Here is a 19,857-nt window from a genome sequence, read left to right on the forward strand (position 1 = left end):
AGTGATTGGCGCCGCAGCGCGCCTGGAGGCGGGGCCGCACGGCAGAGCGTGACGTCATGAGGGGCGGGCACAGAGGCCGCTACGTGCAGGTCGAAAGGAGTCATCGCCCTGGCAACTTGGGTTCCGCTCAGAATTTAGCGGGCCCTGGCCTCGTGCAGGGGAGCACGTACTAGTGCAACGTCCCTGCTTGCCACTTTGAGATGTAAACTTTGCAGCAGCCGCGTAGCCAAAACCCGGAGAGAGAATTGCAGGAGTTTTAAAATCTGTTTTGACCGTTTTTGCTTACGGACAGCCCGCCTTCCTCTGGTTTACCCTGGACTTAGGTAATTCTTCCCTGTGGCCCTAGCCCAAGTACCCTTTGATAAACCCCTATATATGAAAGATGGAGAATTTCAAACACATTCTGTCTCCTGCGACAGTCCAGAGAGTTAGTTACCATTATGCCCATATGGTAGATGAGAAAACCCAAGGCTCAGAAAGGTTTAGAAAATGATTTGACAGAATAGATGTCAAGTGGCCATCTATGGCAGGTGGCTCCTGTACCTGAGGGCTGCAATTCCTGTGTAGGACAGTGAGAGCCAAGGGACTGGGCAAAGTGCTGAAACTTAGAACCTTGTCTACAGCTCTAGCCTTGTCTCAGTCTTCTCAATACTAAAATACAGCGTTCTAGGGTGTAATAGTGTGTACAGATAGTGCAATAATTACGAATTTACAATTTCACTTGAGTGTCTTTTTAAAATTCACACAAGGACACCATTTGGGCTAGTTGAAAGGACTTTCTATACAGTAGTTTCTGACAATAGAATGCCGTTGTTCCTTTCACAGTATGTTGAAACCGGCTCTTCTGCCTGAAATAACCATCTCTCCAACCCATCAATTCATGTATTACCTGCTTGAGGAAGTCCCCTCTTGAGGAATGTCTTTTCTTCGGTCCAGGGGCTTCTACTCACTCTTCTTACTGTCCCATGTATCTGATAGCCACATTCTTTGTAAAAGTATCACGACAGAGATGTCACATCAAATGAAGAGAAATAGGATCTGTCCCTTGGGCGTTCAAAGTCAGAGCCCTGTCTTTAGGAGGCCTGTGCACACGGAAGGTGAGTAGTGTCCTTGAGTGGATGCTCTGGTGCACCACCTAGGTCCCCTTCTTTAGGACTGAAGCAGGTGTACAGCCTGAGTCCAGTGACAGGGTTGATGCAGGGGTATCAAGGCTCCGCCCCTTCCCCCAAATTCAAACTGCTTTGCTCCACCAACCCAGCCACAGCTTCCCCTCCTATTGGCTGTGGTTGTGGGTATGATTGCACAACAGCCCGCTTTTCCCTCTGCCCAAACCTGGTGCCCTCTGTCAAGTAATGTTAAAAGCACACCTTGTGCACTCAGACTTACCAGGTTTTGTCACTTGTTAGCAGTGTGCTTTTGGATAAGTTACTTTTCGAAGTCGTATCTAGTACCTCTGTAAAATGCGTATACCTACATCTCAAAGAGTGTTATGACAGTTAAATGAGACCGTGTGTTAAGGTCCTTTGCACAGTATCTGTAATACAAGAAGTGCTCAGTAAATGCTGGCTTAGAATCCTACCAGAGTAGATATATTTACTAAATCAGAGCAGGTATGTGTATGTGGAGGGGTCATTATTTAAAGCCTTGGAGATTCATAGCTCAAAGGAAATACAGATGTGGCAGCTTAACTCACTAATTTCCCTACAATGAAGAAATGGGAGGTTCAGAGAAGAGCAACAATAGCTGTAATTTATCAAGAGTCCTCTGTATTTCAAGTACATTAATATACATCATAACTTGGGAAGTGACATACATACTACTGTTACTTTACAGAAGACAAAACAAGGGTCAGAGCTTAAGTAACATGTTTAAAGGTACAACAAGCAACTGATAGAGGGAGAGGAAGGCCAAAGAGTTTCTTGATGATGCAAGTACTTGGACCTAGCCTTGAACTGTGCTCAAACCCACTGCTGTTTTCCTTGGCAAGATGTCCAAGACAACTCTCTCTGCCTCAACTGCTGACTCTTTGTGCAATAACTAAACAAGGCAGGAATGCTTTAAAATACCTTTTTTTTAAAAAAAAAAAAAAGTAAGGTGTTTCCTATAGGAAAGACAAACAAAGGCTGTTGCTGGGAGGTGGGAAGACCACATATTCAAAGCCCTTGAAATCATAAGTATGAATCGAGCTATTGACAAGTCTTGGCAAACCATTTTATTCTATAGCTATTAAAGCTTCAAAGAAAAAGAGGTATTTGACATGCTAACTACTTAAGACTGTTACCCTAATAGATTCTATTTTTTAAAAAGCTTAAAAATTTTTAGATAAATCTTTATAGATTGATGAAAAGTTTCATGAAACATTCGTGTTTTAGAAGTGATCAGGAAAGATAACACTGCAGAGTTTTCTTGGTTCCACTATCAGAAACAGCTAGCAGTGCTCTAAGTTCACTAGACCTTCCCTCCACATGTTTGTTGATGATGGATGTGCTTGAGCCACACTATTACAGAAATTCATGTTTTCGTAAGTTGAGCACAGGCTTTTTTCTTCTTCTGATTATTCTTATTTACAATGAAAAATTCAACTAAGTATTAAATATGGCTCTATGTTAACAGAAAATAAATTAGTGGTTACCTAGGGCTCTTGCTTTGGGTGGAAATAGGGAGTATTAACGGATATGGGGCTGCTCTGAGGAATGGTGGAAATGTTCTAAAATTAATTGTGCAAGGACGGTTGCAGTTCTGTAAATACACTAAAACCACTGGACTGTGCACCTTGAGTGTATGGTATGTGAATTACATCTCAATAAAGCTATTGTAAAATTTTAAATGGTACAAATAAAAAAATTAATGTATTTGAGATGGTAGGATTATGATGAAATCCCACGTTCTTGTATTTTCCAGTTACACTATGTATTGCTTTTATAAGGAGAAAATAAATATGCTTTAAAAGCAAATATATATATATATAACCTGAAATAATTACATTAGTTGACCTACTGAATTTTTTAGTATTTTCTGTGTAAGTGCCACTGAAATTTGAATGTGGAAAATGAAGATTTGGGTCTTGGCATACTTGATACAGGATTGTTCATTTGGGAAGCTATTGGTTAACAGGTTGTCATGCACTTCTTGTGGTCTCAGGTCATTAACAAAGGGGAGGGTTTTTGCATCTCATCTACTGTGCCAGGATCTAGCTCAGACTGTTTTGGTGTGGTTAAAGGTAAGGGAGCTCTGGAAACAGTCGTATTAAGTTCCTCCCAGGGTTACTAGTATGTTTTGTGAAGCACTCATCCCTTCTTACTCCAAACACTTCTGCAATGGACTGAATGTCTCTTTCTCCTCCAAATTCAACAGGAATTTGGGGGAGACATAATCCCCAAGGTGATCCCTAAGGCCCCATATGAGGAAGTGGGGCCCTTTGGAGGGGATTAGGTCATGCGGGAAGACCCCTTATGAATGGGACTAGTGCTCTGATGAAAGAGACCACAAATAGGTACCTGAGGCCTGTGAAGACACAGCAAAAACACGAAGTCTGTGAACCAGGAAGCAGTCACTCTCACTAGTCACTGAACTTGCTAGGGCCTTGATCTTGAAATTTTCAGCTTCCAGAACTGAGAGGTCAAATTTTTGTTATTTTATATATATATATAAAATATAGTCCTGTTTAAATGTGAATACTCTACATTAAATAGGTAGAAATTGTATCATAGATACAATTTTTTCCTCTCCACTGTTCTGGCAAAAGCTCACGCTAACCTGTTAAATTCCTCTCCTGAGGAACAGCCACCATATCCCACCACCTCTGTCTCCTCCTCGCCTTCTCTGCCCCACCCATCTGTGTCCAGCACCACCTCAGCTGTCCACCCCACTCCCCAGCTCCCATTTCCTCAACTCCTTTTACTGTGATTCAAAATCACAATTTATTTCTCAGTTGCTTTAGAGCAGTTATTTTTTCATTGACTTACTTTTTGGTTCAGTGCTCTCTGTATTAAATCTTTTATCTTGTGTACTGCTCATATTGGGGACAAAAGAATATAAAAACTAAATTTCACCAATACTTGGTTGGAGAACAATATTCAGTGACTTCAGTTGTTGAGTTAATAGACTTGCCTTAGAGGTTACTTTGGCAACACATTAAAAGTACTGAATTGTGAAGTTAGAAAAGTGCAAATTTTACAAAAGAATGGAAAAACTAAACAGGCAACTTTCTTAATATCAAACTAAATAGATAAAAATCAAGGACAATGTAAAACAAATAATATACAAACTTTTATTCAAAGATAATTCCAGAAAGACATGTTTTGGTCATTTTTAAAGTGAGATCAATTGAAGATTTCAGAAAAATTGTATCTGATCAACACACATGGCTACTCACAGAAAGTTCTCTCTTCTGTTAATAGCAGCTAAATTTATACGCACAGAAAAAATTCTTAAGACCATGCAAATTCAGTTGAATTCCATACATTCATTATATTCATCAAAAACCTGCAGTAATGATCATGCCAAAGTGTTACTTTAAGGGAAAAAAGTAAAAATACACACCAAAACATGACCAAGATTAAACCAAAGGAAATAATAAATAAGCGTAATTTACATTTTATTTAAAAAAGTTTGGCATCACACATATTCAAGTGTGTTACACCATGTTCATTCCTCAGAAGTGGCATTTTAAAGTGTTAAGCATTGTTAAATATCAAAAAATACAACTCTGTTTTACAATGTAGTACTGGCATAATTCAAAGTACTGTGCCAATTATAAATAGTATAATCAAGTTTCAAACATCTTTTCAAACATATTTGAAGGAAAGCATATAGACACACAGTTATATGCACACCATTTATTATATTCATGTAATCAAAGATATTTTATAAAAGCAAACAGTTTTATCCCTCAACTAGTTTGTATACTTATACATAGAATTTAATAACTGTTCAAAGACTTTCAGTTCCTGTGTATACAGATTTTCAGAAGGAAATAAAGATAAAATTTAATTTTACAACCACACACAACACTTTATCCTTCTTCACAGAACAACACGCAGTCATCCAAGGTTGACAGCTAGTCTCTATGGAAACGACTGCGGTCTGCAGGCTGCAGAGTGAGTGCTGCAGTCCAGGGGTCTCGTGAAAATCCAGTCGGCCGCTGCTTGTTGCAGAAAGAGCCTACACAGTGCTTCTACCAAAGATAATCTTCAGAATCGAAGGCCTATAAAGGCAGACGATCTTATCTTCTGCAGAGACTCAAAGTGCAGCGACAAGTGGAGAAGTGCTAGATTCGCAGTCACTTCAGAAATACTTGAAGTCTGCTTCTCAGGTGTAAATATGCCGAAAGTGTCTTTCAGGCTCATAGTGGTTTATCAATAACTGTGACCCCTGAGCACAGAAATGAAGAAATAAGACAGAAGTTATAGGCAGCATTCTGTATGTCTGAGAAGATACTGAATTTATTTTATTAGTCAGTCAACAGGGACTGAACAAATCATAATGTATCAAAAGTACTATCATTTTATATCATCAAATGACAGTGAAAGCTGTTTAATTATAGACCAAAACATCAGACTATTTAATCCAGAATTACTCTTTTGCTCTTTGAAGTTAAAATTAAGGAAAAATAATTTTATTCAGGAAATACTAAAATCCACCTAATATTCAAAGGGGTAGAAGGTAACTTTTAGGGGTGGTAAATAACATTTTTATTATTTTGATTGTGGTGATTTTACAGATATATACATATGCCAACATTAATAAAACTGTACACCTAAATATATGCTATTTATTCAGTATCAGTTGTATCTCAAGGAAACTTAAAAACATGTTTTCCCTGAATTTCAAGATGTTATTCTGGGATCCTACTGTCCATTGCTCTATTAGGTGTTGTTTTGGATGATACATAAACAATAGTGATGGTTAACTAATATAAACATTTTTCTCTACAACTGGATCAATATTAGAATATTACTAAAACATTCTAATATTTAAGGCACTACAAATATCATTAGAATAATTAATATGGAACATACAGTTTTAAAGATTCATCATTGCATTTATTAAAGAGAATTACAATTTCTCTTACTAAGAGGATGGACTGAAATGATATTTTATAATTTGACCAGTGCTGTGCATAAGTAAGAAAACATACTCCCCCCTCACTATCCGGGCTCCACACCATCACTCGGAGCCCTGCCGGGGGACGTCGTAAGGGTCAGATTCCTTGTACGTCTGACAGCTCAAGTCCCAGTCCACCTACAACTATTAGCCATGTTAAATTGTATTATATGATCCTGCAATGGAAAGATTTGTGATTTCAAGTACAAGTGACTGTAGAAAGACAAAAGAATACTACTGTTTTATTTCAGAAAATACATATACAATATTAAGAACAAGAAATAAAATATACTTTGAGAAAAAACTTTCTTCTTACAACAGAAAAAGACTGTTAATGTAAAAATCATAATGATGTATTTTTTTGGTGTTCTAACAGAAGACGTAAGAAAACTAGACCAGTATTACCGGCATAACTTCTCCCTGTGCTCATGCAAGATGACACAACTGTCCATTTATCAGTGGTTGGGTTATAATATTCTACCGACGCCAAGTTGCAGGAACCATCATCGCCTCCAACTACATATAACAGACCGTTGACAGCACAAACTCCTTTAAAAAAATTAGAGAAAGAAATAATTATTTTAAAAATCTGGATGAATATGAGTATCCCTACATGTTTGGTGAGGTGATCCAGAAACTCTTCCTTGAAGGAGGCAAGAAAAGAAGATGGTGACCAAGGAAGAATTCTTATCCCTTTTATTCATGAGTCTATCCCACTTTAAGCTCCTACTGGTGTCATTTATACAGTAGTTGCTTTATTTTTGCATTACTTTACTTAATTTTCACAATACCCTTATTTTATAGTTTAGAAACTACTTTAATTCTCATTTTATTTTTTTTAAAAAATAGAAAAACTAAAGGTCAAGTAAGTTTAGTAACTCTCCTAAAGTCAATTTCTTAGAGAAACCTAAGGAAAAACTATATTTTAGAAGAAAATAAAAATGATTCTAAATTTTAATTACTATACTGACTAGTTAACTATTTTACCTCCTTCAAAAAAGGAGAACAATATTAATTATTTCATTATTATTACAGTAACTTATGGAATTTTTTTTTGCAAAAATTCAAACCATCTAGAAAAGTATAAAGAAAAAAAGATCACCTCCAATCCTATACCACTTAGAATAATGACCACCGAAATTGTGATCTCTACTCTTGCTGTTTTCTATGCATATATATACTCAGAACTTCTTTTGTAACCCCAAAGTAGGTCATAATATACATGCTACTTTATTACTCACCTATTCCCACCAAACAATATACCCTGGACATCTCCCCAAGTTAATATTAATAATATAGTTAATTATCTACATAATTTTAAGTGGCTGCACAGTATTCCATATATGACAACACCATAATTTATAAATTATCTTTCATATAAACTTTTTTTGTGCTAATGAGTATTAAGTTATTTTTAGGATTTCTTTGCTCTTATCAATGATGTTGCAATGAACAAGGATCCCTCTGCATACTTTATATACTTCTGCAATTATTTTCTTAATATAAATTTTTACAAAAAAATTGCTTAGTTAAAAGATAAATACCTTTATTTCCACATTTTTATAGAGCACATTTAATAATTCTAAACAAGATCAGAGCTATTGTGAGCTGGTACTAGAGGGCGTCTAAAAATCCAGAAGGATGCTGCTGCAGTCTGTTCTCTGGAGTACCACAGATAGACTGGCTGGCATAATTAATAGATCCTTGCAGATTTTTAACATAAGGATGAGCCAACTCTATATACAGCATTTAAAAGTGCACTAGTGCCCTGGCTGGCATAGCTCAGTGGATTGAGTGCGGGCTGTGAACCAAAGCATTGCAGGTTCAATTCCCAGTCAGGGCACATGCCTGGGTTGCAGGCCACGGCCCCCAGCAACCGCACATTGACATCTCTCTCTCTCTCTTTCTCCTTCCCTTCCCTCTCTAAAAATAAATAAATAAAATCTTTAAAAGTGCACTAGCAACAGTACCTTCTGTGCAAGTGGAGTGGATCTTCCCTACTCAAACTCAATTGCGTAACTATTCCAGTCTCCCGACAAGATGCAAATTCATACCATTTAAAAAATATATATATATTTTTAGAGATTTTATTCATTTATTTCTAGAGAGAGGGGAAGGGAGGGAGAAAGAGAGGGAGAGAAACATCAATGCGTGCCTGCCTCTCACACACCCCCAAATGGGGACCTGGCCCACAACCCAGGGAAACACCCTGACTGGGAGTTGAACCAGTGGCCCTGTAGCCTTTGGCTACAGACTAGCACTCAATCCACTGAGCCACACCAGCCAGGGCCACACCATTTTAAAGTAGTTCAAATACTTGAACAGCAAGAGCAGGGCAATGACTGCTCTACATATACCATCTGGCCATCAGAAATGAGCTTATTTTGATTTGAAAATAAAACATGAGTAGAGAAAAAAATAAGATTATTTCAAATAATCTTCAGGAAAACGATAATGAAAGTTCAAATTGCAAATAAATCTCCCAATTCAGGGAAGGCACATATACTGTGACTTTTCTAACTTAGTATGTACTGGGGTCAAGCATGCATTCTATCTAGAGTCCAGATTTGTGGGTGTTACCATGTTTTTCCAGGCTATCAACAGCTGAGAGATTTTTAGGACCTTACCAAATACAAATGACTGAATGAGGTACAAGCTGACACAGAACTAATTATAAATTCTGTTCTGTTGTTGATAGTCTTTGCAGAACCACGTATTTAGCTTCCCATAGTAATCACATTTAAATTAGAGAGAAATTAAGAGGAGCATCTTTTGGGGTGTGCACCCTGTAACATCACCCAGGGGTACACAGTGAGTTTGAGAATCATCAGGAACTTATTTTGGACTATGGAAACTGGTACGAAGATAATGGCATTTTAAAGATGAAAAGCATTTCCTGAAAGACTGTCTAGCCACCCTGCATCTGTTTTCCATTTCCATGTCCCTTCCGTGGATCTTCTTTTCAAGTATTTAATTTCCTATTCTTAAAGGCCTCAGTTTCCTTAAAATTATTTGTTGTTGTTTTAGCTTTCCCATTTCCTAGGAATCCTGAATTATATTAAATAGATCAGGGTTAGCTTCTTTGGGCTTCTCCTCCAGATTTTAATCACTAACCTTTAAACACTAACCTTTTAATCTGGTATAAATATTTACTCAACTAAACTAAGTTCCCTAAGAACTGGTATATCTAGTACATATGTGGTAGGCACTCAAAATGTTTGTGGTAAGAATGAAAGAATTCAAGTATCAAATAAAGAGTACTATTCTAATGTAGTCTCTACATTCATCACCAAAACTAGCCACTAGGAGAAATTTTAAATTAACAGAGGCGTCACAACCCTCCCCGTTCCGGACACCATACTAAGCATTCACTCTATGTTGAACAGGATTATTACATGAGATTCTGCCTTTAAGGACCTCGTATATTAGAGGTCCAGATCAGCAGAAGAACAATGGGAATATATGGTGATACCAGTAAATACTAGTAAAACTAAAATACAATTCAGATAAATTTTATAACTAAACTAAACAGATACCTGCATTTCTTCTGCACATGTTCATATCTGCGACCTGTCTCCATGTATTGGCGGTGGGATCATACACTTCAACACTTTTTCGTACTAAAGGACCATCATGGCCCCCTACAGCATACAGTAAGTTGTTTAGCACACCGACACCTACAAAACAAAGAACCAAACTATAGTAGAATAAAAGGGACAAGAGACTTGTAACATATTTGGGTTTATTCAAATGACTTCTAACTAGAACTTCTGAAATTATTATTCGTAATAAAAGTGGATATTAAAAAAAGAAAGTGGACGTTAAAGTATACAGTCTATGAAAGGGAAAGGAATAGAAAGGACAAATAAGAATCTCAATAAAAACTATTATTATTTAAAAAAAGAGGCATGTCAAATAGTATAAAAATCATAGGTAGGTGAAACAGAGAGAGGGAAGGCCATTAACATAATCCTTTTGAAAACAACTTATATGATAAAAGTAAGCCAGTGTTGTGGTGGAGAGACTGTCCCCTGATGTGACTGATGGTGGACCCTCTAGCCAGAACGAGATTACTTCTCATAAATTCCCTCGGGAACTACCAACCCCTCCCCTACAACCCAAATGTGCTGGTCCCTAGAGCAGGTCTTTGCCCCACCCCAGGCAGCAGTAAGGCATTTTCCCCTTACCTGGGGTGGGTCACAACGCAGTACCCCTACCCACCCTGCCCTGTCCTATATTCCCTTTAGTGTCTGCCACATGGCAGGGAGGACGCCCAGGTCCTCTTGCTGCAGTCCAAGATGCACCTCATATGGAAGTTCCCTTAATAAACTCATAATGTAATGTTAGAATTCTGAGCCTCTTTCTTTGGTCTCTCAGCCCTGGGAAATTTTACGTAACAAGTATTAAAGCACAAAATTTGTATGGATATGAAGAGGCTTGATTATTAAACAAGTTTCTCAATAAGCACTAAAAAAACTTAGAATGCCAAATAATATAATTAAGTGAAACAGAGAAGATGCCTTTAATATAGCACTCAGAAATTTTACACAGTGAAATTTAAGTGCAACTGCCTACCACTACTTGTATAATTCAAAAGACATTTAAGAAAGTTATTGGAATCACTATATATTTTCTGAAAACATAAGAGATGTCAAGGAATCATTTCATTTGTTTAACCCTTTTCCATCATTTTGGGCTTCAGTTGCTATGTGAGGTTCCCAGTCACCTGCTCCACTCCGTCTGGTACTCATTTCCGCGGTATAGGTCCACTCGTTTGTTGTAGCATTATAGCACTCCACTGTGCTGAGACACTGGCGGGACGCTCCATCATAGCCCCCTACCGCGTACAGCAAACCTAAACACGGAGTCACAAAGAAAGCCACATTCACAAAAAAGCTATTCTTTCAAGTCAGAAGATAATACATTTTCCTCCATTCTAACAGTTTCCCTTTAAAGTATGACTGATTTTTATGGACGATTAAAATCTGACCCGATGGTGATATATATACATAGAGAGACAGAGTTACCAAATCACATTATGAAGATCTGCAGAATATAGATGATGATATTAATTAACACTTTCATCAATAATCTGACAATAGAAAACACACTCATTATGTCTTTGGATAACACTATCTGGTAAGTGAATACCACCCTGGAAAAAAAGAATTAGGTATCAAAGATATCTTAGTAAATTTAAAAAAAGTTAAACCAAAAGAAATGAGGTACCAGTAAATGCTACAGCACGAACGAACCCTGAAAACATTGTGCTAAGTCAAAGCAGTCAGTCACAAAGGACCACTTAGTGTGTGATTTCAATAGTATGAAATGGGGAATTTGTGCAGAGGCAGAAGGTACAGTGGTGGTTGGTGACAGCTGTGGAAGATGGGGGTGACAGCTAAGGGGAGTAGGGCTGCTTTTTGGGGTAATAAAAAGTTCTAACATGAATGGTCATGGATGCACACTGAACTGTACACTTCAAGTGGATGAATTGTATGGCATGTAATTTCTCTCTCAATAAAGCTGTTTAAAAAATAGTGCAGAAAATTAAACCTGCATTGGGGAGAGTGTGGCAACCCACAAATTTACCTAAGCAAAAAATAGAATAAAAGTCATACCAAAAATACTTACAGCCTTTCTTAAATTTTGTTGGGGAGCAAAGTCAAATACAGATAAATAATTGTGACAACCCATCCCTTAAATGTTAAACAGCTCTTTGTATATATGCCATCTGATTTGTCCCCCAAACAACTGCATTAATATCAGTTAACGGTTTTATGTGGGTTACATATGCAGAGAGACAGAGAGAAAGGAGGGAAGAAGACAGAGGGGTGGGGGCAGAGAGGGAGTAAAGGAGTGGAAGAGAGGAAGGCTAGTGTGGGGGAAGGAGGGCCTTATACAGGTTAGTTTATACAGACAAGCTCATTATTTAAAAAAGATAATTAAAAATTTGCAACACCTACTTGGTTCCCCTTTGATATGACCACTTGTTTCCCATTTACAGGACTGATTTTTAGATTATTGGAAGAACCACGCCCAACAACCAGGAAGCCACCCGTCCCTGGAAGTGTTCACCGGCAGGAAGCGCGGGCACCCACCTCCAACAACGCCGACGCCCACACTGCTCCTCCTCGTGTTCATGGGAGCCACGTGAAACCACTCGTTAGACTTGATGTTGTACGCTTCCACAGACGACAGACCTGGAAGAAAGCGTGATGTCTTTCATTTCCTCCTCCAGGAAAAAATGTAAGATCATTGTTCCTACATGTCAATATATTATTAGGGAACAATACTTCAGGTATGTTAAACTGGGCTAAAATTAAGAGAAAAATGATGGAATGTGAATATATCAATTAAGTGATAAATATGAATAATCTCTTTTCCAGAGGGCTCTTATCCAAGCTACTGGCATTTATTAGCTTTTTTTTGTTTGTTTGTTTTAATCCTTGTTCAAGTACAGTTTTCTCCCCCCTACTCCCATTCCAGCCCACATTTATTAGCTTTTTAAACTTAGTAAGATGACTGATACTGATGCCTGAGAAGGAAAATCTATATACTTATCACTCATATCACTTGAAGAAATTCTTGATGGAATTTTTAAACTTAATACCTTAAAACAGGTATCTCCTAATTGTACCATGATTTGTTCTATAAACATGATCACTATGCTAATTCTAACAGCAATGCAAAAGAAATGAAAAGGAAATCACCTGTACTCCCATCAAAGCCTCCCACAGCATATAACAGTCCATTTAATACAGCAGCGCCCAAAGTGCTTCTCCGGTCTCGCATGTTCGCCACGCTGGTCCACTGATCTTTCACGGGGTCGTAGGAGTCTACAGTGCGGACTCGTAAGGAACCATTAAAGCCACCTACGGCAAACACTAGCCCAGCCATGTAAACCATCCCTGCAAAAGAAATAAAGTGGCTAATGATGAATATGTGACCAAACTTCCCATCACTGCCTGAGGACGGCTTTCCAGTATGTCTATAGCTGTTGTCAGAATGTAAGTTATTCTTCAGAGAATCCTGACTGACTGGGTCCTAAGAAATGCTATTCATTAACAAGACTATATAAGGACTAAACTGTCCTCTTCTTTAAGATTATTAAAACATGCAATGGCATGGGGTGAGATCCTATTTTGACTCTAGGCATTTTCAAAGACTTATTTACAGACTTCAAAAGTGAGCCAGCTCCTGTAACCTGGGCACGTCTCCCATGGCTTTCAATTTTGAATCTTCTACTCTATATGTTTATACTTAATCTGCATAATGTGCTCCGAGTTTGTCAAGTTAGTGGGCTAAATCAGGAGTCAGTAAATTGTATCTTGCAGGCTATTTTTGTAGGACCCATGAGCTAAGAATGTTTTTTACATATTTAAGTGGTTAAATAAACAATTAAAAATGTTCATGACACATAAAAAATTATATGAAATCCAAATTTCAGCATGTATAAATAAAGTTTTATTGGAACACAGCCCAACCACTGGCTCATTTAAACACTGGCATTTTAGTAATTGTAACAGAGCCCATATAACCCATAAAGCCTAAACTACTTACTCTCTAAGTCTTTTTAAGAAAAAGTGTGCTAACCCCCAGGCCAGTGAGGTGGTAGGTGATCCCTGGACAGAGAAATCATATTGTTATACTACGGTTTTCAGCCACCTTTCCACTTTTCTGAGCTTTCTCATGTTGTGTCCTTATTTGAGAAGCTCCTCTCACCACCCACTCTGCTTTCTTCAAGTTTCAAGCCCCAAAGTTCCACATAGAAGTCTATGGTTTACTTAACAGTAATGTACCAATACTGATTTCTTAGTTTTTGATAAGTTTCACAGTTATGTAAGGAAAAGAGTATACCAGAACTCATTTTACTACCTTTATAACTCTTCTGTAAGTATAAAATTATTTCAACATAAAAAGTTTAAAAAAAAAACTTGTATGTACACACACATACACACACAAATAATTTTGGAGTAAGGCTTTTCTAAGCAAGAAACAAATGCTGAAGTCTAAAGACAAAACTCTGAGGTACAGGACTTCATAAACTGGTAAAAAATTTATATGGCAAAAATAACGTTAGTAAAATCAAAAGAAAAAAGGTTAATACAAATAAATAGTCACAGCATATATGATAAACAAAAAGGTTCCTTTCCTTAACATATATCTGTCAAATGAATAAAACAATAAAAAAAATGGCAAAAATCATGAGCTGACAATTTAGAAAGATGTTACCTTTCCTCATAATCAAAGAAGTACAAAGTAAAATGAGATAATATTTTTCACCTTCCAGATTGGTAAAGCTCAAAATATTGAATTACATGGTGTTGTCAGGAGTGTAGGGAAAACAACATTTTCATATTTTAAGGTTTGTGTAATAACTGGGGAATCCTTTTAGTTAATTCCAGTTGTGGAGTTTTATTCTGCTATACTAGCATATGTATATGATGATGTATGGTAAGAAATTCATTGTAGCATTGTTTATAGCATAATGTCAAAAACAATTTTAACAATCAATTAAAAACCAAGAAAAATTATACTATATCCAGACCTCCCTGCAAAAAATATCAGACAGCTCTTAAAGAATGAGGTAACTCTGTGCGGATATATAACAGTCTCCAAGCTACACTGCTCCAGTACACTACCATGACAGAAATGTTCCGTGACCTTAGAACTCACTTTGCTGTGGGAGCTATGAATGATGGATCCTCGTTTGAGTCCCAGGAAGAATCCTTAGAGTTTGCAACTGCCTTTTCTGATTGCAGTTCTGCTACGTAATGTCTATTTAACAACTGTTTATAAAGTAGGCACCTAGAAAAAAGCAACTATGGCTTATAACTAAGTTGGGAATCTTCTAGAACTAAAAGTCCCAACCTAGAGAATTCCTTCTCAACCTGTCAGCAACAGTAATTAAGAAAATATCCAGCAAATTCCCAGCTACTGCACCTTACATTGGAGAATCAGAAAGATTTGTGAAAGATGAAAACAGTGCCCAACCCCATCAATGAGCTGTATGAGGCTCCTGAATCACGGTTTAACCACCAGTTATCAAAGCTTTGCCAGCGAAGATTCTTCTGATTCATACAAGGCCTGAGGGCAAAGCTCCCTGTGACCCAGCACCAGGGAATGAATGGCTTACCTGCCCTGCATCTCCTGGAAGGCAACTCTGCTACCTGGTGCCACCGTTCTTCTTTAAAGTCATAGCATTCCACACTTCTGATGGCCTTCGGTGCTTGGCCCCCAACTACCACCATCAGCTGGAAGGGCAGAAATGTAAGCACCTGAACAAACAACCATTGCACACTCGGGGATTTAAAATGTCTAACAAAGACACTGATGTGGAGAGTGTTAGGATGAAGATGGGAGGGCGAGCTGGGGGGAAACAACCACCTGACCAACATTTAATAAACATCAACAGAGGGGGCACAGGTTAGAATACAATTCTATTCTGTAGCACATTTAGTCAAAAATAAGGATTTCAGAAACTAAAATAAGTTTCTGATCCTTCAAGCAAAAGCAGTATTTAAGCCAAAAAACAGCAGGCAGTCAGCACTGGCAAGGCCGCAGTATGTCATAGGGCTTGCTAATAATCAGATCCTGGATTTGTAATGATCAGGGATTAGATCTCTGCAATCTAGGAGAGCACACAGAAGTGAAGTTTATGTTAGTGGGCAGGTGAGGTGAAGAAGACAGTCAGGTATTAAAAGAGAGCTGAAAGATGGGGGATGGGACTATTGAAAAAGGAGGAGAAATTCAACTGGAGTTCACAAGAGAGCACAGATCGCTGGATGTCAAGTAAAGAAGACCTCCACTGATGCTCCACAAATAAATGAACAGGACAGATAACAGAGATACTAGAATTCATAATGAATGCACAATAGTCTAGGCCTAGAACAAATGAGGTCTATACATTTCTTCAATTTTACTCAGTCCAACAGCTATTCACTAAGTGCATATCACCTGTATTTGTCCAGAACTGTGGTAGTATCATACATAAGACATAAGACATGGTCTCTACCCCTCAAGGGCTTATGGATCTCACTAAGGAAACAAGACCCATAAAGGAATCCAAGAACAATACATAATTATATATGACCAAAAGCTACATGATTACTATAGACATTAATTGCTACTGATCAGTGAAAGCTTCTGGGAGTGGGCGGAACCTTGTGAGATAGATGGAATTTAGTAGTTAATGTGTTTGTCTCTGAGTACAAACAGGCACACTTTGGCAACACTAAACACATAGCCTTCGAATCAGAAGAACATTAAAGTTAATGATGTCATACATGGAATACTGTAACGAATGACAAAGGACCTTGGGAGAAGGATGAAGTGATGACAGGAAAAAAACAGATGTTCAAAAGAAACAACAACAAAAAAATCAAAACAAACAAAAGAAGGAATGACTCACATATTTCATAAAGGGGAGGTTTGTACCCTTGACTGAGCAATGAACCTACCTGAACTCGGAATCACAGAAAGATGCATACATAGAAAACGTCAATCCTGAATCACAGTAAATCCCAAGTTTCCAAAACAAAGCCTGTTTTAGTAATTTATTAACTGGAGAGTAGAAGGAATTTTACATGTCTTAAAAAGAAGACTGAACACAGACTGATTACATAATTTTTTTCAGATCTGCCACTCTTCTAGTGTTGAATGAAAATACATAAAAGAACAAAAAAAAATCCGCAATACCCTCCCATCTATCACCAAAGGGGGAAAAAATCACAGAAGTAAAATATACAGTAAGATGAATCTTGTATGTAGGGATTTATATAAAGTCTATCTGTGTTTAAACTTCTAAACTCTGCCTGGTGGTTAGACAAGAACTGACAGAGATTTGGTTAACATTTGTGATTATGATAAAGATCAATTGAGAAAAAAAAACTTCAAAATAATCCTTGAGATCCCTGGCTGGTATAGCTCAGTGGCTTGAATATGGTCTGCAAACCAAAGGATCCCTGGTTCGATTCCCAGTCAGGGCACATGCCTGGGTTGCAGGCCAGGTCCCCAATGGGGGATGCATGAGAGGCAACCACACGTTGATATTTTTCTCCCTCTGTTCTCCTTCCCTTCTCCTGTTTCTAAAATAATTAATAAAATCTTTGGAAAAAAATCCTTGATAAATAACATTGGTTTAGATTTCATGATTCTCAAGCTTTGAATTTCACAATTTGCATGTAGAGTTCACTTTGGCAACATCAAAATGCAGGTGGAAGGGAAAACGTGCTACTGAGTACAGAGAACAGTGGTAATATCTGTCCTGTACACACTCAAGAGAAGAAAAATGAGGTGAGGGCTTGGGAGTCCAGGAATCAGAGCTACCAGGGACAAAAAAGAATGTTTAATGGGAAGACAAGAAAGCTGGACTCTTTGCATGAGACCAAAACACTGCTAAAAGCCACTGTGCCACGACATCAGAAGAGGTGCTCATGACTCAGACACCTGGGTTATCTATAAAAGACATCCGATCTCATTTGCAAAGCACCAAACTAATGACGCTAATGTAAAGAAATAGAAAACCAGGAAGACCTTTTGTATGGAAAAGTTAAATGTGACATGTTTAAGAAAGGCAAGATGTAGGAAGTTAAATTCAAGTGACTATCCTGAAACGCAGGTGAATTAAGCTTTATTCTTTTGTTTTCTTCACATAGTAAATATTAGTTTAAAAACTGCCCCCTTAAAAAAAATCAAGTTCCATAATTTTCCAGTTGCAAATCTCAATAAATATCCTAGTAAAACATAAAAATACATACAAAGAAACAATATAATAGCATTTATAAAAATACAGATTCCAAAGAGGAAAAGCCAAGAATAAAGTACAGTAGCAAAATATACATGGCTTTTTGTTATAATGTCCAAATCCAAAATATCTTACATAACCCCAATACTGTTTATTGAGGATGCAAAACTAATGCTTTAGGTATAAAAAGAATCATTCATGCAAATTAGTATAAGTCCACAGAATCAGAGCCTGTTATAAAAGTACTAGGTCACTGCTGTGGTAGAAATGTTATCAAAATGATGCAACACTTTCCTTAGCATTAATGTCACATTTTGTCCTGTTTGACTTATTACTATGAAAAGATGCATCATTATGATGAAATATGTAAGCTTAAGAAAACATTTGTTTCATTCCTACCTATGTACTTAGAATTCATCTTGAATATAACCACTCTGGAATGACCAATAGTGCTGTTGAAAGAGCATCTAACAAAAGCACCTTTTCAAAAATACATATAGATGAATAAATTTTGAGAAGGATCGTGCAAATGCAAAGTCAAAGCAACAGTGTATCCCACTGCTCTCTGCCACTCCTCATGCCTAGACACCCTGACAGAGCAGAACGAAAGAGAATCTCCATGGATGAGCATGACCACCACAATGCACAAACTGAAGAATTGAGAAATCCAAAAGTATAGCAGAGTTGGAAGCACCACTCCAATGCTACAACCAGAGAAGCCCAGAAACAAGGTCAACTTAACAGATGATCACAGCTCGACAAAGGAGAAAATAAAATACTTGGAGAATTAGTTTCCATCCCAAAAGTCTCTGCAACATAGCTGATGATAGATAAGCCAAAGAATTCAGAAGAGGAAATATACAAGTTAAAAAGAGATCTTTTAGAAAGAAGAATTGTTTAAAAAGTATTGAAGACAAAACAAACTATTTAAAAGAAGCTGAAAAGACTAGCATAAAAGAAGTGGTCATTTAAATGAGTTAAGGCTATAAACAATTTCTATAAATCTATTTTCATGAGAGCAAAAACTGACACCAAATAATATGGACAAATATGAAATAATGAAGACTTATAAAGATGGCTACTTATAAAAGCAGGTAAAGGGTACTTGGAAATGTAAACACTTATAAAATCAGCAGACCCAGATGGCATGCATACTAAGGTGTTAAGGGAACTAGCTCATGTACTTACTGAGCCACTTACAATTATTTTTGAAAAATCTTGGAGAACTGAGGAGAGATCAGAAAATTTAAAAAAGGCAAATACCAATTTTTTGAAACAGGGTAGGAAGTGAATGCCTTGTAAGTACCTTTAAAGAGATAATAACTGTAAGAATTTAGAATATTTTGAGAAAAGCATTCAAACTTCTAGGATCCAACAACATGTTGAGTAACTCAGGGAGAGATACTTAAAAAAAGTCACGCCAAATTAGAATCTATTTCACCCTGAACCTCATCAGACATTATATGCCAAATCACTTATTTTTGGCTTAGATAATCAACACAAGCACATGAACTGAAATTTTCTATAAATGGGCTATGTCAGTGAGTGTATATTTTTAATGTGGTATCACCAGGGAGAGTGTTGAGGTCATTCTAAATTAAAATATTTACTAATGATCTAGAAAAAGTAAATAGCACACTGGCAAATATGCTGTTAGTTCTAAATTGAGAATTGTTGCTAACACTAGGCAAAACAGAAAAAAAAAACAATACCATACCAGTATAGATTTGAAACAATTAAAAATGTAGATTCTAAAAATAAAACTTGAAAAAACACTAAATAAAAGTATTAAAGTAAAAGAATTTAAAAGACATAATATAATGGAAAGGACAGATTAATAACCAAAGATCAGATAAGAAAACAATGAATAGTGGAGTAATTCTTGTTTCTTAATCCATCACTGCCCCATGCACAAAAGCTAAAAATAAATACATAAATAAAAGCATTATATCATGAATCATTCTGATCAGACCAACACAAACGGGTGCTTAGAGTGTTGGTCTTCT

At 37.2% G+C, this 19,857-nt stretch overlaps 1 protein-coding gene and 1 long non-coding RNA gene across 5 annotated transcripts in view; both read right to left on the reverse strand.

Moving 5' to 3' along the window:
* Positions 1 to 23: 23 nt before the first annotated feature.
* LOC118501944 lies at positions 24 to 840 on the reverse strand. The gene is made up of 3 exons (XR_004904597.1): positions 824 to 840; positions 777 to 779; positions 24 to 318 (listed from the first exon to the last, which is right to left on the reverse strand). It is a non-coding gene; the product is annotated as an uncharacterized LOC118501944 (long non-coding RNA).
* Positions 841 to 4,247: 3,407 nt separating this feature from the next.
* The window catches only part of KLHL2 (kelch like family member 2), a 79,515-nt gene continuing 63,905 nt past the window's right edge, over positions 4,248 to 19,857 (reverse strand). For all 4 annotated transcript variants that reach the window (XM_028519829.2, XM_036031930.1, XM_036031931.1 and 1 more), the window contains 7 exons: positions 15,242 to 15,359; positions 12,816 to 13,013; positions 12,204 to 12,305; positions 10,832 to 10,960; positions 9,642 to 9,782; positions 6,511 to 6,654; positions 4,248 to 5,373 (listed from right to left, as the gene is read on the reverse strand). In XM_028519829.2, coding sequence (XP_028375630.1) covers positions 5,345 to 5,373; positions 6,511 to 6,654; positions 9,642 to 9,782; positions 10,832 to 10,960; positions 12,204 to 12,305; positions 12,816 to 13,013; positions 15,242 to 15,359 — 861 coding nt within the window. In that variant the 3' untranslated portion in view covers positions 4,248 to 5,344. The remainder of the gene's footprint in view (positions 5,374 to 6,510; positions 6,655 to 9,641; positions 9,783 to 10,831; positions 10,961 to 12,203; positions 12,306 to 12,815; positions 13,014 to 15,241; positions 15,360 to 19,857) is intronic.

This window comes from Phyllostomus discolor, chromosome 8, assembly GCF_004126475.2.
Source record: "Phyllostomus discolor isolate MPI-MPIP mPhyDis1 chromosome 8, mPhyDis1.pri.v3, whole genome shotgun sequence".
Classification (NCBI taxonomy): Eukaryota; Metazoa; Chordata; class Mammalia; order Chiroptera; family Phyllostomidae; genus Phyllostomus; species Phyllostomus discolor.